Genomic DNA, 25054 nt, shown 5'->3' with positions numbered 1-25054 from the left:
CGAAGCACAGAGGTTGCCGGTTCGATCATCGGTCAGGGCACATATAGGAGCAGCTTGCTGGTCCTGTCTCTCTCTCTCTCCCTTCCACTCTCTCTAAAATCAATAAAATAAACAAAAAGATATACTCAAATAGTGTGACTACGTTTTTGAGTTAGTGATGAGACTTTTGAATTAAATGCAATTTAATTGTCCAATTTCTGGGGTATCAGTAATTGCAATGATGTTTATAAAACATTGTATTATTGTGTAACATTAGCTGTGTTAAATCTTTTTTTTTTTTTTTTTTTTGTATTTTTTCTGAAGTTGGAAACGGGGAGGCAGTCAGACAGACTCCCATATGCGCCCGACTGGGATCCACCCGGCATGCCCACCAGGGGGCGATGCTCTGCCCATCTGGGGCCTTGCTCTGTTGCCACCAGAGCCATTCTAGTGCCTGAGGCAGAGGTCATGGAGCCATCCTCAGCGCCCAGGCCAACTTTGCTCCAGTGAAGCCTTGGCTGTGGAAGGGGAAGAGAGAGACAGAGAGGAAGAAGAGGGGGAGGGGTGGAGAAGCAGATGGGCGCCTCTCCTGTGTGCCCTGGCCGGGAATCGAACCCGGGACTCCTGCACACCAGGCTGACGCTCTACCACTGAGCCAACCGGCCAGGGCCAGCTGTGTTGAATCTTTACATCTTGCTGTTTTCATTCATTTCTGACTGATTAAGAAAATTAAAACTTTTATTTATTTTTTTTGTGACAGAGACAGAGAGAGGGACAGGGAGGAACAGACACACCAGAAGGGAGATGAGAAGCATCAATTTTTTGTTGCGACACCTTAGTTGTTCATTGATTGCTTTCTCATATGTGCCTTGACCGGGGGCCTATGGCAGACCCAGTGACCCCTTACCCAAGCCAGCAATCCTGCACTCAAGCTGGTGCAGATGAGCCCGCACTCAAGCCAGCGATCTCGGGGTCTCGAACCTGGGTCCTCCACATCTCAATCTGATGCTCTATCCACTGTGGCACCGCCTGCTTTTTATTTTTTTTTAATAATGATTTTTACATTGTAATCAGAACTTCAACATTGGAACTTAAAAGGAAATTGGCTATTTCTCTGATTCATATGCGGTTGAGACTCTGGAGTAGTTCTTTATAATTATATACTACCCATAATACTATACATCATACTATATTTAATACCTGTTAATAAATGAAATTTAATAATCTGATTACTTGACTAATGTGCTAGAGTTAATTTGAATAAAAACGTATGGTGCAATAGGCCTTCATTGTAATGAACATTATCATTAGATTTGCATAATAAAAACTTACTAAAATTCTTTTAATTAATACTTAAAGTCAGGGGTGTTGACTTTAACATATGTTTTGCTTTGTCTGGGTTGTTTTTTGGTTAAAAAAAATCCATTGCAGCATGACCAGGCATTGGTGCAGTGGATAGAGCCTATCCACTGATGCTAAAGACCCAGGTTCAAAATCCTACGGTTGTCAGCTTGAGCGCAGGCCCGGTTGTTAGCTTGAGCGCAGGCCCGTAGACATGACCCCATGGTCCTTGGCTTGAGCCAAGGTCACTGGCTTGAGCAAGGGTCACTGGCTTGGCTGGAGTCTCTGGTTCAGGCACACATGAGAAGCAATCAATGAACAACTAAAAGTACTACAACTATGAATTAATGCTTCTTATCTCTCTTCTTTCCTGTCTGTCTGTCTTTCTCTCTCTCTCAAAAAAAAAAAAAAATCCATTACATCCTGGCCTGTGGTGGCTCAGTGGATGCAGCTTGACCTGGAATGCTGAGGTCACCAGGTAAAAATCCTGGGTTTGCCTGGTCAAGGCACATACGGCAAGCAACAAGCAAGCAATGAACAACTAAAGTGAAGCAACTATACTTCTTGCTCCCTCACCCTCTCTCTCCTCTCACTGTAAAATCAATAAATAAAATCTTTTTAAAAGTCTATTGTGCCTGACCAGGCGGTGGCGCAGTGGATAGAGCATCGGACTGGGATGCCGAGGACCCAGGTTTGAGACCTCGAGGTTGCCAGCTTGAGCGCAGGCTCATCTGGTTTGAGCAAAAGCTCACTAACTTAGACCCAAGGTCACTGGCTCGAGCAAGGGGTTACTCGGTCTGCTGAAGGCCCGCAGTCAAGGCACATATGAGAAAGCAATCAATGAACAACTAAGGTGTTGCAATGCACAACGAAAAACTAAAGATTGATGCTTCTCATCTCTCTGTTCCTGTCTGTCTGTCCCTCTCTCTGACTCTCTCTCTTTGTCTCTGTAAAAAGAAAAAAAAAAAGTCCATTGCAGCTTAAGTTTAGGGAAAACACAGTAAGGTCTAACTTTCTGAAATGGCAGAAAGACTTGAAAGGACAGGATGAAATGGTCAAGACCTGCTCAGGGTAAAACTGAGCTGATTTGGAAATCTAATGTTACAAATTAGACAGTTCAGGGACCAGACGACCAGATACAGACTGTAGAGGGGTTTCTTGCCTTGTACAATGCTTGCTTATTTTAAAAAAGTTATTGATTGATTTTAGAGAGAGAGGAAGGAAGAGCTAGACAGAAGCATCAGTCTGTTCCTGTATGTGCCCTGACTAGGGATCGAACCAGCAGCCTCTGAGTATTAAGGAAATGCTCCAAGCCATAATGTCAGGGCTTATTTATTATTATTATTATTATTTTTTTTTTTTTCAAGAGAGAGAGAGAGAAATGATTTGTTCCAGTTAGTTGAGTGTTCATTGGTTGCTTCTTGTACGTTCCCTGACCAGGGATCAAACCTTCAAACTTGGCATATTGGGAGAATGTTCTAACCCAGTGGTCCCCAACCCCCGGGCTGCGGACCAGTACCGGTCCGTGGGCCATTTGGTACTGGTCCGCAGAGAAAGAAAAAATAACTTATATTATTTCTGTTTTATTTATATTTAAGTCTGAACGATGTTTTATTTTTAAAAAATGAACAGATTCCCTCTGTTACATCCGTTTAGGACTCACTCTTTTTTTTTTTTCTTTTTTTTTTTGTATTTTTCTGAAGCTGGAAACGGGGAGAGACAGTCAGACAGACTCCCGCATGCGCCCGACCGGGATCCACCCGGCACGCCCACCAGGGGCGAAGCTCTGCCCACCAGGGGGCGATGCTCTGCCCCTCTGGGGCATCGCTCTGCCGCGACCAGAGCCACTCCAGCGCCTGGGGCAGAGGCCAAGGAGCCATCCCCAGCGCCCGGGCTATCTTTGCTCCAATGGAGCCTTGGCTGTGGGAGGGGAAGAGAGAGACAGAGAGGAAGGAGGGGGGCAGGGGGCGGAGAAGCAAATGGGCGCTTCTCCTATGTGCCCTGGCTGGGAATCGAACCCGGGTCCCCCGCACGCCAGGCCGACACTCTACCGCTGAGCCAACCGGCCAGGGCCTAGGACTCACTCTTAACGCTTGTCTCGGTCACGTGATACATTTTTCCGTCCCACCCTAAAGGCCAGTCTGTGAAAATATTTTCTGACATTAAACCGGTCCGTGGCCCAAAAAAGGTTGGGGACCACTGCTCTAACCAACTGAGCTACCTGACTAGGGCCAGCTTGTACAATGTTGTTGGTTTTTTGTTGTTGTTTAAAGATTTGTATTTACTGATTTGAGAGGGAGAATGAGAGAGAGAGAGAGAGAGAGAGAGAGAGAGAGAGAGAAGGGCAGTGGAGGAACAGGAAGCACTAACTAGTAGTAGTTTCTCATATGTGCCTTGACCGGGTAAGCCCAGGGTTTCGAACTGGCGAGCTCAGCATTTCAGGTTGACTCATTATCCACTGCGCCACCACAGGCCAGGCCAGTTTGTACAATGTTTTTAAAATGCTTGAATTTGTCTGCCAAGTCATCTGGTCCCCTACTCCCTAGTGACTCATTTCCGGCAGCCTTACTCACTGACTTTGCCTGCTTGGCCCTAGTAAGCACTGTGCCTAGGGAATAGTTGTATCATTAAATAATACACGGAACTTGGGAGGGAAAGAGATTTAAACGATATTTGGAATTTGAAAAGCAGGTGAGCCCAGTGAGGGTGGAGGCTGGGGATGCAGACGTAGGACTGTGCACAGATTGGTAGTCGAGATTCAGCAGGAAACAAATGTAAGCAGCTAAAGACAGAACTTGGAGCATTGCTCGTATTTATGAGCTGTAAGTCACCAGAATCCCAATGAAGGGAAAGAAGCTGTCACAGGAGAAACAGGGTAGAGCAAGGCCTCAGAGGTCAAGGAAAGAGAGCACCTCAAGGGTCAGGTGGTAAATAAACTGCATCTAGAGTAAAAGACAAGGATGGAGGACGGGAGGGAGCTGTTAGACTTGCTGCTTAGGCACCGATACTATCGAAGACCAGTTCAAGCCCTGGCAGGCTGGCTCAGTGGTAGAATGTCGGCCCGGTGTGTGGAAGTCCCGGGTTTGATTCCCGGCCAGGGCACACAGGAGAAGTGCCCATCCGCTTCTCCACCCTTCCCCCTTCTCCTTCCTCTCTATCTCCCTCTTCCCCTCCTGAAGCCAAAGCTCCATTAGAGCAAAGTTGGCCCGGGCGCTGAGGATGGCTCCATGACCTCCACCTCGGGCGCTAGAATGGCTCTGGTTGCAGCAGAGCATTGCCCCCTGGTGGGCATGCCAGGTGGATCCCGGTTGGGCACATGAGGGAGTCTGTCTCTCTGTTTTCCCGCTTCTCACTTCAGAAAAATACAAACAACAACAAAAACAGTTTAGCAGAGAAAAGGTAAAATTTCAGACATAGAGAGTAGATATAGGTGTAGGGGGACTCAGCTACTCTTTTAAGATGTCTGATAGCAGCAGGCAGGAGCTGGAACTTCAGTGATATATATGGTGGAGGATCTCAGGATCTGGTATTTTGAAAAAGAAAAAGCCCCAAAGAAAGGGCACAAAGTCTACAGGAGGTTGGAGGGGATGGGGTCAGGTGGAAGAGAGGTGCCTTTAGTGAAAACAGTGGAGAAGATGGAAGACTTTTCAAATCCTGAGGAATGTGGAGGGGGTGCCGGTTGAATGACCTCTAACATGTCAGGTGAGGCATGCAATTTTGAGCTTTAGGAAAGTGAAAAATGTCTGGGGTAGTTGGCATAAATAATGTGATGGAGGCCATTCAGGAAGGCAGGACAGGCTGGCTAAGCAGCAGGAATGCTCAGCTGAGATCAGCAAGCATTCACCACCAAGATTTTGTGATTTTATTTTATTTTTTTTAATTTTTTTTTTATTTTTCTGAAGCTGGAAACGGGGAGAGACAGTCAGACAGACTCCCGCATGCGCCCGACCGGGATCCACCCGGCATGCCCACCAGGGAGCAACGCTCTGCCCACCAGGGGGCGATGCTCTGCCCCTCCAGGGGGGTCGCTCTTTCGCGACCAGAGCCACTCCAGCGCCTGGGGCAGAGGCCAAGGAGCCATCCCCAATGCCCGGGCCATCTTTACTCCAATGGAGCCTCGCTGCGGGAGGGGAAGAGAGAGACAGAGAGGAAGGAGAGGGGGAGGGGTGGAGAAGCAGATGAGCGCTTCTCCTGCGTGCCCTAGCTGGGAATGGAACCCTGGACCTCTGCACGCCAGGCCGACGCTTTACCACTGAGCCAACCGGCCAGGGCCCATTTTGTGATTTTATTATCTATTACAAACTCCAGGTTAGCAAAAGGTTCAGGGGGGTCATTTTTTAGATGTAATTAGTTACCTTTCCTGTAAGAATGATCATTCCACACATACGAATTGCATGCACATTAGGGCCACAAGCAGGGCTTCTCCTGGAATGTACTTGGTGTTAATCTGTCAGTCTTCAAGTCTTCAAGGGCATAGTCCTAGGATACCGGGCATAGTTTCTTTTTTATTTTATTTTTTTGTATTTTTCTGAAGTGAGAGGAGAGGAGGCAGAGAGACAGACTCCCGCATGTACCAGGCCAGGATCCACCTAGCATGCCCACTAGAGGGCGATGCTCTGCCCATCTGGGGCCCTTGCTCCATTGCAACCAGAGCCATTCCAACACCCCAGGTGGAGGCTATGGAGCTGTCCTCAGCCCCCTAGGCCAACTTTGCTCCAATGGAGCTTTGGCTGCGGGAGGTGAAGAGATAGGAGAGGGGGAAGGGTGGAGAAGCTTCTCCTGTGTGCCCTGACTGGGAATCGAACCTGGGACTTCCACATGCCGGGCCAATGCTCTACCACTGAGCCAACTGGCCAAGGCTTGATCATAGTTTCTAATGCAAAGATACGGTTGAGAATTCGTTACAAAATGTCTTTTTATTATCAGGATTATTTGTCCTAAATAATTGATTTTATTCCTTTTCTTTGTACAAACTGAAACTGATAAAGATCCTTTTCAAGTCAGCTAACAGTTGAGGGGGATAATGTCTGGATTAATGTTGGACTAAGGAATAGAGCTCGGCTACACTAGTTTTTCAGTAAGACAGACAGAAAGGGAGGGAGATGAGAAACAGCAACTCATAGTTGAGTCACTTTAGTTGTTCATTGATTGCTTCTCATCCGTGCCTTGCCAGGGGTAGGGGGTTGGGGGAAGGGGTCCATGATCCCATACTCAAGCCAGAGACCCTGCGCTCAAGCCAGGTAAGCCCTTGGTAAAGCCGCAGGCTTTTGAACCTGGGAAGTCAGCATCCCAGGTCGGTGCTCTGTCTACTGCGCCACCACTGGTCAGGTTTAGCTACCCTCTTCACTGGCCTCATTTCTGCCTCCAATTTGTGACTTGATCCTGTTCCTCCTCATTTGTTTGTTATTTTGTTAGATTTCACATATTGTAGAAACTACTTTAAATCCTTTTTTTGGGCCCTGGCCAGTTGGCTCAGTGGTAAAGCGTCGGCCTGGCCTGCAGGAGTCCCAGGTTTGATTCCTGGCCGGAGCACACAGGAGAAGCACCCATCTGCTTCTCCACCCCTCCTCCTCTCCTTTCTCTCTGTCTCTCTCTTCCACTCCCGCAGCCAAGGCTTCATTGGAGCACGGTTGGCCCAGGCGCTGAGGATGGCTCTGTGGCCTCTGCCTCAGGTGCTAGAATGGCTCTGCTTGCAATAGAGCGACACCCAGGATGGGCAGAGCATCACCCCTGGTGGGCGTGCCGGGTGGATCCCGGTCGGGCGCATGCGGGAGTCTGTCTGACTGCCTCCCTGTTTCAGGCTTAAGAAAAAAAAAATCCTTTTTTTGGAACAAGATAGAACATATAAATATTAAACATATATAAATACTTAAGGTCCTTCAAGCACATTAACATTGTGGTAATTATTAAACAAAAAGCAGTTAGTAACAGGCCACTAGACCCAAAAATGCTTTTTTAAAATCTTTCAACTCTCCACTTAAGAATAATGACCACTAGTGTATAGAGCAGAAAGCCAAATTTGTAACCATTGTCTAGAATATGGAATTATGGAACCAAACCTGTGCAAAATGAGTGCAAAAATTAAGGCAGATGTATACCTCAATTTTTTTGTATCAGGACATGTAGTTTAATTATGCCTGAGAATTTTTAAAAAGCAATTTGCCTTTTATTTTGGATGCTTTTCAACTTAATTAACACTATTCAAAATCACTAACTTGTAGTGGGTTAAAAAGGTAGGCTATGGAGCCAAACAACTTTGTTTTAAATTCCAGTCCACCAGCAAGTGTGAACTTTAGCAACATACTTACATGTTTCCTCCCTTGAAAACCAGTGCTAACAGAACCTACAAGGTTTGGAAGACTTAATAAGTGTAAGGTACTTAGAACAGTGTTGACATTTTTTTCTCTTAGAATATTGGTACCTATAATTATTTTGGGGGTTTTGTGTTTTTTTGTTTTGTTTTGTTTTGTATTTTTCTGAAGCTGGAAACGGGGAGAGACAGTCAGACTCCCGCATGCGCCTGACCGGGATCCACCCGGCATGACGCTCTGCCCACCAGGGGGCGACGCTCTGCCCCTCCGGGGCATCGCTCTGCTGCGACCAGAGCCACTCTAGCGCCTGGGGCAGAGGCCAAGGAGCCATCCCCAGCGCCCGGGCCATCTTTGCTCCAATGGAGCCTCGGCTGCGGGAGAGGAAGAAAGAGACAGAGAGGAAGGAGGGGGGGGGCTGGAGAAGCAAATGGGCGCCTCTCCTATGTGCCCTGGCCGGGAATCGAACCCGGGTCCCCCGCACACCAGGCCGACGCTCTACCGCTGAGCCAACCAGCCAGGGCCAAGGGGGTTTTGTTTTGTTTTGTATTTTTCTGAAGTTGGAAACGGGGAGGCAGTCAGACAGACTCCCGCATGTGCCTTAATGGGATCCACCCGGCATGCCCACCAGGGGGCGATGCTCTGCCCATCTGGGACGTTGTTCTGTTGCAACCAGAGCCATTCTAGTGCCTGAGGCAGAGGCCATGGAGCCATCCTCAGTGCCGGGGCCAACTTTGCTCCAATGGAGCCTTGGCTGGGGGGGGAGAGGGGGATGGGTGGAGCAGATGTGCACTTCTCCTGTGTGCCCTGGCCAGGAATCGAACCTGGGACTCCTGCACGCCAGGCCAACGCTCTACCAACCGGCCAGGGCTATTTTGGGTTTTTTGTGGAGGGTTTTTTTTTGTTTGTTTGTTTTTTGTATTTTTCTGAAGTTGGAAACGGGGAGGCAGTCAAACAAGACTCCCGCATACGCCTGACCGGGATCCACCCGGCATGCCCACCAGGGGGCGATGCTCTGCCCATCTGGGGCCTTGCTCTGTTGTGACCAGAGCCATTCTAGCACTTGAGGCAGAGGCCATGGAGCCATCCTCAGCGCCTGGGCCAACTTTGCTCCAATGGAGCCTTGGCTGCGGGAGGGGAAGAGAGACAGAGGAAGGAGAGGGGGAGGGGTGGAGAAGCAGATGGGCGCTTCTCCTGTGTGCCCTGGCCGGGAATCGAACCCGGGACTCCTGTACGCCAGGCCAACACTCTACCACTGAGCCAACCGGCCAGGGCCTTTTTTGTATTTTTCTGAAGTGAGAAGCAGGGAGGCAGAGACTCCCTGCATGCACCTGACTGGGATCCACCAGGCATGCCCACTAGAGGGCGATGCTCTGTCCATCTGCAGCATTGCTCTGTTGCAGCTGGAGCCATTCTAGCACCTGAGGCAGAGGCCATGGAGCCATCCTCAGAGCCCGGGGCCAACTTTGCTCCAATGGAGCCTTGGCTGCTGGAGGGGAAGAGAGACATAGAGAGAAGGGAGGGGGGAAGGGTGGAGAAGCAGATGGGCACCTCTCCTGTGTGCCCTGGCCAGGAATCCAACCGGGGACTTCCACACGTGGAGCCAATGCTCTACCGCTGAGCCAACCAGCCAGGGCAATTATTTTGGTTTTAAAGTTGGGAAGACTCATAAGTCTACTGGGGTCCAAGACAATATTTTGGACCCAAACCAGTTGATGATCAGCAGGATTCCACAAGCCCAAAGTTAGGACAAGTGGACCCTTTTCAAAGAATGTCCTGCTGAGAAATACCTACCAGCAGTCAAACCTTCAAATCAAAAAGTTTTCATTAATGGTACTTTGCACAGGTTTGGTACCATAATTCCACATTGATTAGTTTCTACTAGGGCCCCCCGCCCCCCCAAAATTCACTGATTAAACAAGTACTTATTGAAGGCCTGCTTTATTATACAGTAGGTTTTAAATGCCACAAATCAAAAAAACCAACGGAGAACCACACTCTTTCCCCTTTATCGCTTCAAACTATCATAGTCAAATAATAGCACCTAGACAGTACTAAAATAGCAAAAATAATTTAGAGCCTTATACCTGTCGCGAATTTAATGGAAATCACAAACAGGAACCTATCACAATTTCAAGTCTTAAATACTGAAAACATACACTGTGTGACAGCAATAAGTAAACTTTGGTGTCCCATTAGTTGGCGTCAGCCCCACACGGGAAGAATTTGGTAGGAGTGAAGAATAGTAACAACTGCTTAGTCCCACGAGATCATTCGCTCTTCTTCAGGAAGAATACTCCAGTTCGGGGAGGCCTCATCCCGGGCCAGCCAGTTGAAATCGTCAACGTCGTCCCAGTTATTTTTGCTCCTATCTAAACCAGAGCTCTCAAAGTCTTTGTCGATCCCGGGGTAGCTCCAGGTGTAAGGGGCGAACCGGATCCCGTTGCAGTCCTCCACGATGGCCCGGCTAGTCACCTGAAGGAAGATGCGGGTGTTTCTCGTAGTGTGTACCCGGAGCTGTTGGCAGGCCACGGCCAGCACGCAGTCACTGCAGTCATCCAGAAACACAGAGGCGGACACCGGGCCGCAGAGCACCGTGCAGCTGCGGGCCTTGGTCAGCCGCAGGGTGTTGGGATTGCCATACAGTTTGATCTTACAGTTGCTCAGTTGGGTCAAAAGGACGTCTCGCTGGTGCAATTCCTCCGCTCTCTTCTCCAGGACTTGGGACTGCAGGTTGGAGAAGCCGCAGAGCCATCCGGAGCCCAAGCCTCCCTCCTCCTTCAGGGGCGGCGAGGAGGCCAGGATGCTTTCCGCCGCCGGGGCGCCAGGAGCCGCCTCTACTTTGGCGGCCGAAGGGGCATCTTTCCTCCGCGTCTTGAATGCGAAACGCTTCTTGGGCTGCACCTGCTGGCACCGGTCGGCCAGGGCCTCCTGCAACCGCGCTAGCGCCTCCTGTCCCTGCCGCACGTCGTAGGCGGGCAGGAACAAAACCGAATCGCTGAGAAGTTTCTGCAGCCCCTGAAGCCGAGCGGCCACCTCCTCCAGCCGTTCGACGGACTCCCCGCCCGCTAGAAGCTCTTCCACGGCTGCTCGCTCCCGAGCGAAGGTGGCGGCGATAAAGTCGCTCTTCTCCTCCTCCACCTCCTGGTTCTGTCGCTTTTGCTTCCGTCTTTCTACCTCCAGTTGCCTCTCCTGTTCTCGTCTCTGAAGCCGCTCAGGCACCAGGATCCGGTCCCCGTTTCCTCCCACCGGAGCGGAGCAACTAGCAGTCTCCATCTTAACTGCAAGCTTCCTTTCTCCTGCCTTCCTTCCTCCTGGAGCGTCCTCCGTGAAGCCTCCCACCAACGCGCCCATTGATTGGCCGAACACGATGACATCAAAAGATCGGCCTTATTTTCTTTGCCCATTGGTTCCTCCATATATGGGGACGAGGCTTGGGCGGGGCAGACTGACAAAGGGGGTGGAGAGACAAAGGTCCTTGTGGATGGGTGGGGTGGGAGGCAGGCGGGGGAAGGTTTTTTCCTCTTAAAGGGGCAGGACTTATTTCCGGGATTGTGGGGTGAGTTGCAGCAGCGGCAGCTGCACATGTGGGTTTGTTTATAAGAACAAGGTTAGAAACTCGCAGGCTTCCCCCTCCCCCCCAGCTTCTCCCTACTACCCCCTTACAGGCCAGAGATCTGTTACTGGTGGGAGAATGTGTGCGTATGGTGGGTGGGGGGACAGGTAGTGGTGAGAAAGATGGAGGGGGGGGGGACATTGCACCGCCCGGCGCGCGCAGGAGGAAGAGGCATCTGGAACAGCTGGCTAGGGAGCCGCTTGCATGCCTCTTGGTTTTTCTTTTCTTTTCTACCACCCCTGCCCCCAACCCATTTCTGCCGCCCCGAAACCCTGATCCTACCCGCTTCCTCCCACCTAGCCGCTACAGTTCGGCGTGGCCGGGGTCTCCGGGTCCCCGCAGGCAGTTACGGGGGCGGGAAAGAGGGAGGGCACCCAGATGAGAGAGACTGGGTTCCTCATTGCAGCCGGGGTTAACGGGGGTGTTGGGGGAGCCTAAAAACAGATTATTCTTTTTTTGGTCAACTGCGGCAGTCCGCGGGGTGGGGGCGGGGGGATGAGATTCCACAACCCCTTCCTCTTCCTCCCACGCCCTCCCGCACCTTCGCTGTCACTCTCGGCAGCTGGCCGCCGCTGGGCGCGCCGGGGTGAGACCCCAGCCCCGGGCTCTGCAGTTCTCCCTGGGGCTGTCGATCTTTAGGAAAGCGACGGGGGAAATGTTAACATTATTTGTAGAGGTGGTGGGAGGGCTTTGTCGCCGGAAGTGAATGCGCCGAGCCCAAAGCCGAATCCAGCCCGAGGTGTGAGTGGGCAGCCCAGGCGGCGCAGTCCCTAGCGAAACCCAGGGCAGCGGGCCGCCGAGAACCTGGACGCGGCCAGCTGCCGGCGCGGGCGACCTCGCGAGCTCTCTGCAGCCGGGCCGAGCGCCGGGGCCTCTGCGGCCCGGCCCATCCTTCCAGTCTTGGGTTTCACCCTTATCTCCCTCCCCCCACACACACTTCCCGGCCTTCGTCGGTTTTAATTGGGGTATTTAACTGCCAACTTGACAGTTCACCGACATGCCTGCATTTTCATGCAGAAAAAGATGGGAGGAAAGGAAAGAATTAGGACTCATCTCCGATTCTTCACGCCCTACTCTCATCCTTTCCTTTCCATTTAAAACAAAAACACGTAAATTCCCGTATTTCTCCACTGAAAGTCAGCACAGGCCACCCGTTCGGCAAATCCCGCGCGGGGGTGGGGGTGAGGTGTCCTTGTTGGTGTGTGTACGTGCACCTGATGGAAATGGGGTTCTGGAAAATTCCTGTGCTTACGCTTATATACGCTATTCTTCGTCTTCCTTTGCTTTGTTTCCTGGACAAGATAGATGAGGCTTTTGGGGTTTTGTGCGGTATGGTTCTGAGGCAGGTGAATTAAATATAGCTGGTTATCTTGTCTTGAGTCATTCAGCTTTATGTCTTAAGTCATAGCTGCTGTAATTTATGAAGAGTTGATTTAACCAAGGAAGGTTTAGAGAAGATTTATTTTGCTAGGAGTGAAAGAAATCTGACCTGCCTCTCTTGAGTTTTTCAGCAATTGGATTTGTCTCACAAAAATTAGGAAAGTTTGTAGTCAAACAAGGTTTATTGGACTTGGGAGTTACAGCTGGGGTCAGGGGACATTTCTGCATTAGTCATAGTGAATCTAGGAATGGTTGTTGGTGTCGTCTGTATCAGAAGGCCACGAATGTCATTCCACTCTTTCAGGAGTTTCATTTCTGCCCAATGACAGATTTGGACATAGAGTCCAGTACTTCAGAAGTTTCTGGATATTTTTAAGTTGGCTATTTCAAACTTTTATGGAAAAGAAGCAGTAAAGGATGAAAATGAACAGGTCATCCGGATGACCCAATGTTTAACGTTAAAGGCAGTTTGAAAGACTGATGTGAAGCCTGAGTGGGAATGGGCAGAGGTCAGTGGTGTGGTCATCATGAAGCATTGGCTTGACGGTTTTCTACAGCCCGCAGCTCAACTGTGAGGTGGAGATGTGACTCTATAACCACCCAAGTTCCAAAGCCGTAGGAAGGCTGTGAAGCCTCTAGCATTGCCAGGATGTATTTGTATCCTCTAACATTTGAGGGCACCCCGTTCAGTGTGCGTGCTTGAAATAGATCCTGGCTCCTCAGATGTAAGTGCCTGTTGTGATGGAAGTAGTAAAGAGGAGAAGTGCAACAGTAGAAATGTGACAAAAGGCAAGCAGCCATGAGTTCTGAATCCTACTTTCAAAGATATCTTCTAAGGTATATGAACTTGTGAATCTAAGTATTGAGCTCTTTTAGACATCTTAAAAAGTGAAAGAATTCGAAGGCCTTAAAATCTTTAAAAATTACTTAACAAAAATTTAGATGCCTGACCAGGCAGTTGCCAAATGGATAGAGCATCGGACTGGGACATGGAGGATCCAGGTTCGAAACCCCGAAGTCACCAGTTTGAGTGCGGGCTCATCTGGTTTGAGCAAGGCTCACCAGCTTGGACCCAAGGTCTCTGGCTAGAGCAAGGGGTCACTCGGTCTGCTGTAGCCCCCCCCCCATCAAGGCACATATGAGAAAGCAATCACTGAGAAACTAAGGTGCCACAACAGAATTGATGCTTCTCATCTCTCTCCCTTTCAGTCTGTCTGTTCCTCTCTCTGTCTCTGTCATACACACAAAAAAAATTAACAAAAATTTAGATACTTTGGGGTTCTTTTAGTTAGATTTGCTTTTTAATGTTTTGTTGTTGTTTTGAGTGTTGAGAGAGAGGCAGAGAGAAGACATGGGAACATTGAGCTGCTCCTATATGTGCCCTACCAAGGAATTGAACTGGCAACCTCTGCGCTTCCGGACGATGCTTCAACCAATGAGCTATCTGGCCAGGACTTAATTTTTATTGATTTTTAGAAAGACAGAGAGGAAGGGAGAGAGATAGGAGGGGGGAGGGAAGCATTCATTTATTTTTCCACTCAGTTGTGCATTCTTTGGTTGCTTCCCGTGAGTGCCCTGACCAGGGATTGAACCCACAACCGTGTCATTTACAGATGATGCTCTTAACTGACTGATCTAACTGAACTGAGCTAACCAGCCAGGGTTTAATGTTTTTTTGTTTGTTTGGTTTTGTTTTTTTATTTTTTATTATTTTTCTGAAGCTGGAAACGGGGAGAGACAGTCAGACAGACTCCCGCATGCGCCCGACCGGGATCCACCCGGCACGCCCACCAGGGGCCGTGCTCTGCCCACCAGGGGGCGATGCTCTGCCCCTCTGGGGCGTCGCTCTTTTGCGACCAGAGCCACTCTAGCGCCTGGGGCAGAGGCCAAGGAGCCATCCCCAGCGCCCTGGGCCATCTTTGCTCCAATGGAGCCTTGGCTGCGGGAGGGGAAGAGAGAGACAGAGAGGAAGGAGGGGGTGGGGAAGCAAATGGGCGCTTCTCCTATGTGCCCTGGCCGGGAATCGAACCCAGGTCCCCCGCACGCCAGGCCGACGCTCTACCGCTGAGCCAACCGGCCAGGGCCCAGAGTTTAATGTTTTGAAAATTTCAAACATAGCAAAATGGAGAGAAGCCTGTCAGGTGTCCATCACCCAGCTTTAACCATTAACAATTGATGGTCTTTTTTCTTCTAAAATTCTAGCCTATTTCCCATCCTACTTCATTCTGATTATTTTATAGCAAATCCCAGACATTATATTATTTCATACTTTACAATCTATAAATATTTCAGTGTGTATCTCAAAAAGATGAGTGCCTTTTTAAGACTTTTTTTTTTGTGACAGAGAGAGAGAAGGACAGATAGGGACAGACGGACAGTAAGGGAGAGAGATGAGAAACACCAGTTCTTTGTTGCGGCACCTTAGTTGTTCATTGATTGCTTTCTCATATGTGCCTTGACCAGGGGGCTACAGCAGAGTGAGTGACCCCTTGCTCAAGCTAGCAACCTTGGGCTCAAGCTGGTGAGCCTTGCTCAAGCCAGATGAGCCCATAGCTCAAGCCAATGACCTCGGGTTTTGATCCTGGGTCCTCCGCATCCCAGTCTGACGCTCAATCCACTGTGCCACCGCCTGGACAGGCAATGATGAATGCCCTTTTAAAACGTAACCACAATACTATCAACTATCACTAAACTCCAAAAAACTGGTGATATATCCTTAATATCACTAGAGTTCCAGTCTGTATTCACATTTCTCTGATTATCCTATCATTTCCTTTTTATTTATTTATTTTTTTAATGTTTATTTTACTGATTTTAGAGAGGGATAAGGAGAGAGCAGGAGAGAGACAGGAACATCTGTTCCTGTATGTGCCTCGACAGGGGAGCAAACCAGCAACCTCTGTGCTTTGGGACAATACTCTAACCAACTGAGCTCTCCAGCCAGGGCAATAATTTCCTTTTTACTTATTTATCTATTTACTTAGTTTATTTTGAGAGTACATTTATTAAAGCTGGGGGAAGTGAAACAAAAAAAGAGTTTAGTGCAGAAGCAGCCAGAGGACAGCCTAGGCAGGGCTGCTTCTCCTTGAGAAGAGGCCCGGTGACAGAAGTCAGCTCAGGCGGGGCTGCTGTCATCTGACTGGGGAGTCGGAGAGAAGGGGGCCTTGGAGACGGGCTCAGGCAGTCAGCCCGGATGAGCTGCCGCTGCTCACTGCTCCCCTGGTTGCGAGTCTCATGGGGACCCTTAGCGTTTAGGAGGTACACGCCTGAGACGGAAGAAGTGGGGGAAGGAAAGGCACGTGTGTGCTCCTGGGAGGCAGAGCATATTATCATTTCCTTTTTAAAGTTATTTTATTTGAATAAAGATCCAAACATGTTCCATATAAATTATCTAGTTAATATGTCCCTTAAATCAGTGGTCTCCAACCTTTTTTGGGCCCTGGACCGGTTTAATGTCAGAAAATATTTTCATAGACTGGCCTTTAGGGTGGGACGGATAAATGTATCACGTGACCGAGACAAGCGTCAAGAGTGAGTCTTAGACGGATGTAACAGAGGGAATCTGGTCATTTTTTAAAAATAAAACATCGTTCAGACTTAAATATAAATAAATGGAAATAATGTAAGTTATTTTTTCTTTCTCTGCGGACCGGTACCAAATGGCCCACGGACCGGTACCGGTCCGCAGCCCGGGGGTTGGGGACCACTGCCTTAAATCACTTCTAAGTGCTTTCTTTCTCTCTCTCTGTTGTTTTGTTGGAAAAAACTGGTCATTTGTTCAGTAGAGTTTCCAAGAGTCTGGATTTTGCTGGTTACATCTCCATGCTGTGTGTGCTAGGTTTTGAATATTTGTCCTATGTATTTGATCTTTTAATGTCATAAAGGGAATGTTTACATATTGATTATACCATGGAAGCCAATAACCAAGTAGGGAAAATATTTAAGCACAACAAAATGGTCTTCGAGTATAGCTATACAGCAAGGAATAAAGTCTTTTGCTGTTCTGCGGAGTTTGTCAGGGACCAGTGCTGCGGAAGATGCCAGCCACTCGTAGGCACATAAAGCAGATCCAGGCCCTGGGTTCTAGTAGCTCGATGTCAGAAGGAGGTGTCATCTCTCCTGGATGTAACGCGTTCATTGAAGAGCGCTATATGTTGAGTATCACATGGTGGACAAATATTCCTACCTTGGCGACTGACATTTCTGACACAAAGACAGTGAAGCTGTGGGGGTAAATGCTGTTCTCGAAAAGGCTCCAGCCTACAACTGAGGTGTTGCATCTCTCTCTCCCTTCCCGTCTATCCCTGGCTCTCTCGCTCTCTCTGTGAAAAGAACAAAAGAGAAAAGAAAAGGCTCCAGCCTGACCAGGAAGTGGTTCAGTGGATAGAGTGTTGGCCTGGGATGCTGAAAACCCAGGTTTGAAATCCAGAGATTGCCGGCTTGAGTGCAGGGTCATCCGGCTTGAGCACGGGCTCACCAGCTTGAGTGCAGGGTCGCCAATTTGAGCGTGGGATCATAGACATGACCCCAAGGTCGCTGGCTTGAGCCCAAGGTCGCTGGCTTGAGCAAGAGGTCACTGGCTCAGCTGGAGTCCCCGGTCAAGGCACATAAGAGAAAGCAATCAAGGAACACCTAAGGAGCCACAACTATGTATTGATGCTTCTCATCTCTCTCCCTTCCTGTCTGTCTCTCTCTCTCTCTCTCTCTCTCTCACTCTCTCTGTCTCTTACTGAATAACAGAAGGAGAAAGGCTCCAGGCTGGTTTGGGAAGCAGGACCAGAGCAGCCCTTCCCTTCCGCCTTGGCCCAGGCCCCGCTCCCCCCCAGCACTTTCTGGAACTTTTCCCATCATCGTACACCGGAAGCCGAGCACAGAGTTTATGAAGCACTTACCGTGTCCGGCACTGAGCCAGGAGGCCCACAGGCTGCCAAGGTGAATGAAGACAGACTCAGCCTCTACCCTTGAAGAGGCCCCGTCTAGGCAAATAGTCACAGAAACGTGAAAGCTGAACGGTGACAACTGCCAGCTGTTACAAAGGAAGGAGGAACAGAGAGTGTGGCACTAGTGGGCGGTTTGACCTTGTTGGGGAGGTCAGTGAAAGCTTCCCCACGGGGCCAGAAGGGTGAGAAGTAATTCAGGAGAGATGACTGAACCCTGAGGTGTCTGGGCTCCGGGGATCCCTGGGACTCTCTAGACAGCTGTGTCAGGGAGTGCGGTGGGCAGGAGGCAGACTGCAGGGTGAGCAGAGGCGTGGGAGTGGGCTAATGGAGGAGCACTCTTCGGAGAAGTTTAGGAAGAGGAAGGGAGAATAGCTGGGGGTGGGAGTAGGCCAGTGAGGTGTTTGTGATTTTTACAGAAAAAGAAGACTTTAATGTCCAGATTATAAGGGTCCTGAAAAGGTTGGTGGGGTAGGGTGTGGGGAAGGACCCAAAACAAGGATTAGTTGTAAGTGGGAGGAGGGACAGCTTCTCTATTGCAATGTTTTAGGGTTTTTTTCCTATTGCAATGTTTTAACTTTTTATTATGAATATTTTCCCATTGTATCAAAACTTTTTTATCTCCACCCATCGTAACAGATGTACCATAATTGAGACAGAAGCTTTTTTTATATTTAAAATGTTTTATTGATTGGTTGATCTTAGAGAGAGTGGTAGGGAGAGAGAGAGAGATTTGTTGTTCCACTTATTTTTGCATTCATTGGTTGGTTCTTGTATGTGCCCTGTCTGGGGCTTGAACCCCCAACCATGGTGTACTGGGATGATGCTCTAACCTAACTACCCAGCTAGTTCTAATCTCTCTCTCTTTTTTTTATTTTTTTTGGCATATTTTTGGGCATCTCCTCTTAGCAAGCAAGTTTCTTCAACTTAAAATAATTTTCCTTTTGGCCTGGCTAGTGGTGGTGCAGTAGATTGAGCATCAACCTGAAATGTTGAGGTCCCAGGTTCGAAACCTGAGGTTGCCAGCTTGAGGATAGTCTCATCTGGCTTGAGCGCAGGCTTGCCAGCTTGAGCGCCAGGTCACCAGCTTGAGCGTGGGAGCGTAGACATGATGCTGTGGTCACTGGCTTAAGCCCGAGGTTGCAGGCTTGAGCAAGGGGTCACTGGCTTAACTTGAGGCCTCCTCCATTAAGGCACATATGAAAAACAATCAATGAACAACTAAAGTGTTGTAATTACAAGTTGATGCTACTCATCTCTCTTCCTGTCTCTCTCTCTCTCACTTAAAAAAAAAGTGTGGGATTATAGAAATGATCCCATGGTTGTTGGCTTGAGCCCAAGGTCACTGGCTTGAAGCCCAAGGTTGCTGGCTTAAGCAAGGGTTCACTGGCTCAGCTTGAGCCCTGGGGTCAAGGCACGTCATGAGAAGCGATCAATAAACAACTAAAGTGATGCAACTACAAGTTGATCCTTCCAATCTCTGTCCTTCTCTTTCACCTGAACTGGTCTCCTACCTGTCTCTCTCTAAAAATATAATAATAGTAACAACAATAATTTTCCTTTTGTCCTAACAAGTGAATGCTCTAAGTTTCTTTCTTTCTTTCTTTCTTTTTTTTTTTTTCATTTTTCCAAAGTTGGAAACGGGGAGGCAGTCAGACAGACTCCCGCATGCACCTGACTGGGATCCACCCGGCACACCCACCAGGGGGCGATGCTCTGCCCCTCTGGGGCGTCGCTCTGTTGCATCTAGAGCCATTCTAGTGCCTGAGGCAGAGGCCACAGAGCCATCCCCAGCGCCTGGGCCAACTTTGCTCCAATGGAGCCTTGGCTGCGGGAGGGGAAGAGAAAGACAGAGAGGAAGGAGAGGGGGAGGGGTGGAGAAGCAGATGGGCGCCTCTCCTGTGTGCTCTGGCCAGGAATCGAACCCGGGATTCCTGCACGCTAGGCCGACGCTCTACCACTGAGCAAACTGGCCAGGATCTCTAAGTTTCTTTCTTAACACACATTTTATTTTATTTATTTATTTTTAATTTTGGGGGGAAGGTAATTAGATATATTCCCCCAGCTTTATTGATGTATAATTAATATGATGTTGTGTGAGTTTAAGATATACAACATGGTGATTTTGTATAGGTATGTATTGTGAAATGATTACCAAGATAAGGTTAGTCAGCATATTTATCACTTCACCCGGTTACCTTTTTTCATGTGGTTAGACCTTTAAGATCTATTCTCTTAGCAACTTTCAAGTGTGCGATACAGTATTATTAATTATAGTGTCATGCTGTAAATTATATCCCCAAAACTTATTCCTCTGATGATGGAGGTTTGCACCCTTGGCTGCTTTCACTGTTTCCCACATCCCCCAGCGCCCACAACCCCGACAACCACTAATCTCTCTGTTTCTATGAGTTTCATTTTAGCAACAGACTTTTTTTTGTGTGTGTGGCAGAGAGAGAGTCAGAGAGAGGGACAGACAGACAGGAAGGGAGAGGGATGAGAAACATCAATTCTTTGTTATGGTTCCTTAGTTGTTCATTGATTGATTTCTCATATGTGGGGGTGGGGGTGGGGCTACAGCAGACTTGCTCGAGTGACCCCTTGCTCGAGCCAGTGACCTTGGGCTCAAGCTGGTGAGCCTTGCTCAAACCTGATGAGCCTGTGCTCAAGCTGGCGACCTTGGGGTCTCGAACCCAGGTCCTCCATGTCCCAGTCTGACGCTCTATCCACTGCGCCACCGCCTGGTCAGGCACAACAGACTTTTAAAAACTAATCTACATGTGCTGTATCCAGTTTCTCATCTGTCATTCCCTCCTTAATCTCTTATCACCGGGCTTCCCCCTCCACTTTATTTGAAACTGAAACTGCTCTGTGGTCACCAGTCCCTCCTAACTTTCAAGCCCATTGCTGTTTGTAGCAGTAAGCTCTCACTTCTCCCTTCTCAAAGCCCAGCGCCCTGGTTCTGTCTTCGTTCTCTGTCCGTCCTTGATCACTGCTTCTCGTGTCCTTTGCAGACTTCTCTCTGTCCACCGTGAATACCTGTGTGGCCAGCCTTCTATCCAGGATCGCTCTACGTGTTCCTCTCACCTCCTTTGACGAGCAGGCCATCTCCCTGGGACACAGGTCCTGTCCATCTGCTGAGTGACTCTAGAATCTCTGTCTCCTCCTTTCACCTCTCTCCTGAGCCCAAACCTGAACTTCCAACACCTTTCTAGATGGTTCCATGTAATTATCTAGATAATTCCACATAACTGTGTATTGCCCATGTAATTATCTGCTATGTAAAACACCTAATATTTAAGATGGCTTAAAACAGGGGTCAGGAACCTTTTTGGCTGAGAGAGCCATGAATGCCACATATTTTAAAATAGATCCGTGAGAGCCATACAAAGACCCGTGTATGTTATGCATTATCCAATAAAAATTTGGTGTTGTCCCGGAGGACAGCTGTGATTGGCTCCAGCCACCCGCAACCATGAACATGAGCGGTAGGAGATGAATGGATTGTAATACATGAGAATATTTTATCTTTTTAACATTATATTTTTTATTAAAGATTTGTCTGCGAGCCAGATGCAGCCATCAAAAGAGCCACATCTGGCTCGCGAGCCATAGGTTCCCAACCCCTGGCTTAAAAGGAAGTCCTTATTGCTCCAGTGTGTCCATAAGTTTCAGTTATTTATTGCTGTATAACAAACCATCCCAAACTTACCAACTTAAAACAGCAATAATTTATCACTTCTCATAATTCTGTGGACACATCTAAGGCTATAGGCTCCAGACACCCCTAGGCCTCTTAAAGCTTGGGCTGGAATTGGTACAATGTCACATGTAGTACATTCATTCAGCGAAAGCAAATCATAAAGCCAGCCCAGATTCAAGAAGGGGAGAAACAGGCTCCACCTCTTGGTAGGTAGGGTGGCAGGCACTTAAGGGATGGCAGCGATTGCTGGCTGCCACCTTTGCAGACAGTCCACGATGCCACGTGGCCATGGCTTTGCTCTTTTGTGGCATCGGCTTTGTGCCAGGCAGTGACTGAGCATTTAGATGTATTACCTCGTTGGCTTCGCAACATCCCTGCAATGTAGGTACTAGTATCCCCATTTAAGAAATGAACTAAAGAGGTGAAGGTGACCTCCTTAGGACTGAAAGCTAGGGAGTAGTGGGGCTAAGATCTGAGCCCAAGCTTTTAACTCGACCTGTCCAGTCAGGGGCCACATCCGCTCCTGACACTGGACCCACAGTCTTCCCGCAGGAAGCCAGGCATGCACAGCGCCTCTTTCTCCCTCCCAGGTCCACGCGGTCCGCCAGTGCTGTTGTCGCTCTGTCTCTCAGGTCCGGACCCTCTCTCACGCCTTGTCCCCCTCTTCATCTTCTCAACACACCCGTCTGGTCCCCCTACCCTGGGGTTTCCCTGAATCCCCCCAGTCCTGCATGTTTCAGCAACTTCTTGCTTTAAAATTCAAGCCCACTGTGTCACTTTCCTTAAAACTTCTGCCGGCTCCTGACTGTCTAACACCGTGCGGACTCCTTCGTGTGGGCACCGGGCTCTTTACAACCCACGTATCCGCGTACCTCTCCTTCCTCATTTCTGCCATTGCTTTTACGCCAGCCACACCGTGCTCGCACACTTCTGTTTGTTCACGCTGTGCTTATCTAGCCAGTGCCCCCTGTATGCTGGGCACCTGCCCGGGTGATGGAGGTATACTGATGACCACACAGACAGGTCTCCTTCAGAGCGAACAGGCTAACTGAGGGATACAGGGACTGGGAGGTGCGATGGAACTGAGGACGAGGCAATATATGAAGACAGTGATGCGTCATCAGACACAGATGAGGACAAGCTAATGGAGGGGAGCTTTGACAGTGATGAGGAGTTGTATGAATTTTATGATGAATAAAACAAGTTCAATAACTTGATGTAATACATTTTTTTTTTCAAATTACAGGCCCCAAAATTAAGGTGTGTTTTATACATGGGAATGTCTTATACACGGGGAACTACGGTAGTATATTCCGTGCACTGTTCTAGGTGCTGGAAATACAGCAGTGAATGAGACAGACAAAAGATCTCTAGCTTTATGACCAGGAAGCAACAGAGCAACATAAGCAGCAAACCCGGACGAGGGAACAAAAAGGTATTAGATGAGAAATGTCCTCAAACCTGGCTGCACGTTAGTATCCCGTGGGGGCTTTATTTGCAGCGTCCTGAGGGCCAGGCCTTCCCTGGGCAGTTCAACAAGGGTCTCTGGGAGTGGGGCCTTGCCATTAGTATTTGTTAAAGCTCCCCAGGTGAAGCTGGAAGTGGAGATCAGAGAGGAGGTTGGAGAGATGGGCAGAGGCCAGACCACCCAGGGTTTCATAAATCCCTTTCGGAAGTTTTGGCTTCATCTTGAAGGCCGTGGGAGCTACTGAAGGATTAAGTAGGATAATGATGAGATCAGATGATTCTCTCCCCCCACCCCCATTCGTTTTTTTCCTTTAACAAAGGATCAGTCTGGGTGCTCTGTGTGGAATGGATTCAGATGGAGCAAAAGTAAACTGATGTCAGTTTGGAGGCGGTTACGGGAGCCAAGGAGAAATGGTGGTGTTGGGCGACAGTGATGGGTGTGAGGATAGAGCAGGAAGGGGAAATGGTCTGAGATCTAGAGGGAAACTAGACAGGACTCGGTGATTAGTCGGAAGCAAAGGATACAGGAGGGCAGAAAAAGCTATGGAAGGTTCTGGCTTGAGGAGCTGATCTTGGTGCCTGGGTGAGCGTGGAGGAGCAGGTGTGGAGAGAGCCTGGTGGGACCATTTGGGACCTACTGCTCACTCCCTTTTCTCCTGCCTGTGATCCTGTGCTTTATCTTCTCTACATGACTGGCCTCTTCCAAGTCCTGTTTTATACACCCCCTCTTCCGGGAATCCTATCTGGATTCTTCCCTCTGTTAGCTCTGGGTGAGTGTTTATCAGCTTGTGACGACACTCTGCATTTACAGATAGATACCCGCTCTGCAGTTTGGGCTCCTGCACGTGTTTTAGTCCATGCTGTGTGCTGACACAGTGCGTGGTACACGGGAGGTACATAATGAATGCGTGTTCAGTAGATGTGTTAGTGGATGAAGACGGGGCAGAAGCAAGACCTCTCTCCTTGGACTGTGATTAGAGGAGAATTGGGGCTTGCTCTCATTTCTAGGGTAAGGGACAGAAAGGAGAGTATCTGCTGAGCTAAGCAGGAAAGGCGCCAAGTTAAAGAGGTGCCTGTGCTATTGACTCTGCGATAGAGTGAGTTGTAGTCGGCTCTCTAAACTGTCATTTGAATAGAGTTTCAAATTCCTTTCATGTCAAAGGCACATAAATCTCTCAAAACTGTTCTGCATTCATTCTTTCTTCTGTGTGTCTTCCTGGCAGTGAGATGTGGTGGTGGTGCAGTGGATAGAGCATCAGACTGGGATGCGGAAGACCCAGGTTCAAGACCCCAGGTCGCCATCTTGAGCACAGGCTCATCTGGTTTGAGCAAAGCTCATCAGCTTGGACCCAAGGTCGCTGGCTCGAGCAAGGGGTTACTCACTCTGCTGAAGGCCCGCATTCAAGGCACATATGAGAAAGCAATCAATGAATAACTAAGGTGTTGCAATGCAAAACTAGTGATTGATGCTTCTCATCTCTCTCTGTCCCTGTATCCCTCTCTCTGAATCTCTGTCTGTCTCTGTAAAAAAAAAAAAAGTGGACAGAGCTGAGTTTAAATTCTGATTACTCTCTGTGTGACATTGGCCATGATACTTAACCTTTCTGAGCTCAGTTTCTACCAACAGTAAAGTGGGGATAAAGATATATATATATACACACACACACACACATACATATATATATTTCTCCTGGGACTGTTGTGATGCTGAATAAGTAAGGTGCGGAACAGTACCAAGTACTGAGCCAGACCTGCGGCAGCCCCTCAACAATGAGCAGGCTTCCTTCTGACTTCCAGCCAGGCTCTTCATCCCTTTGTACTCCCAGCCCTCAAAGTGAGAGGGGGGCCAGAGTCTGCTGCGTGCATTCTGACCTTCTAAGAAAGGGCCCTGTAGTAATTCTTCCGTGAACAGGTTTCCGGCCTTTCCCCGCAGTTCTGGGGGATACTTGGGCAGAACTGGCATATAAATAGTGCTGAAAAAACAAACAAACCAACAAAAACTCCACAAAGAGTCCTATTAAGCCTGACCAGGCGGTGGCGCAGTGGATAGAGCGTCAGACTGGGTCGTGGAGGACCCAAGTTCAAAACCCTGAGGTTGCCGGCTTGAGCGCGGGCTCATCTGGTTTGAGCAAGGGTCACCAGCTTGAGCCCAAGGTTGCTGGCTTGAGCAAGGGGTCATTCGGTCTGCTGTAGCTCCCTGGTCAAGGCCCACATATGAGAAAGCAATCAATGAACAACCAAGGGGCTGCAATGAAGAATTGATGCTTCCTCATCTCTCTCCCTGTCTGTCTGACCCTCTCTCTCTGCCTCTGACACACACTCA

The 25054-nt window shown here is 48.8% G+C and overlaps 2 protein-coding genes across 3 annotated transcripts in view; one reads left to right on the top strand and one right to left on the bottom strand.

The window, feature by feature from the left end:
* Positions 1–9553: 9553 nt before the first annotated feature.
* On the bottom strand, positions 9554–10958 carry TBCC (tubulin folding cofactor C). The gene has a single exon (XM_066361411.1). It carries the CDS (start codon positions 10902–10904, stop codon positions 9885–9887), a length of 1020 nt encoding a protein of 339 aa, XP_066217508.1. The 5' UTR covers positions 10905–10958; the 3' UTR covers positions 9554–9884.
* Positions 10959–11168: 210 nt separating this feature from the next.
* The window catches only part of BICRAL (BICRA like chromatin remodeling complex associated protein), a 105144-nt gene continuing 91258 nt past the window's right edge, over positions 11169–25054 (top strand). For both annotated transcript variants that reach the window (XM_066359394.1, XM_066359388.1), the window contains exon 1: positions 11169–11187. The gene's annotated coding sequence lies outside the window, so the exon portion shown is untranslated. The remainder of the gene's footprint in view (positions 11188–25054) is intronic.

This window comes from Saccopteryx leptura, chromosome 1 (assembly GCF_036850995.1).
Source record: "Saccopteryx leptura isolate mSacLep1 chromosome 1, mSacLep1_pri_phased_curated, whole genome shotgun sequence".
In the NCBI taxonomy this organism is placed as follows: Eukaryota; Metazoa; Chordata; class Mammalia; order Chiroptera; family Emballonuridae; genus Saccopteryx; species Saccopteryx leptura.
The sequence above is the reverse complement of the archived record's forward strand: the minus strand, read 5'-3'. Positions and strand labels throughout refer to the sequence as shown.

Coding starts and splice junctions, on each gene's coding strand:
- TBCC (XM_066361411.1), bottom strand. CDS start 10,904: ATGGAGACTGCTAGTTGCTCCGCTCCGGTGGGAGGAAACGGGGACCGG.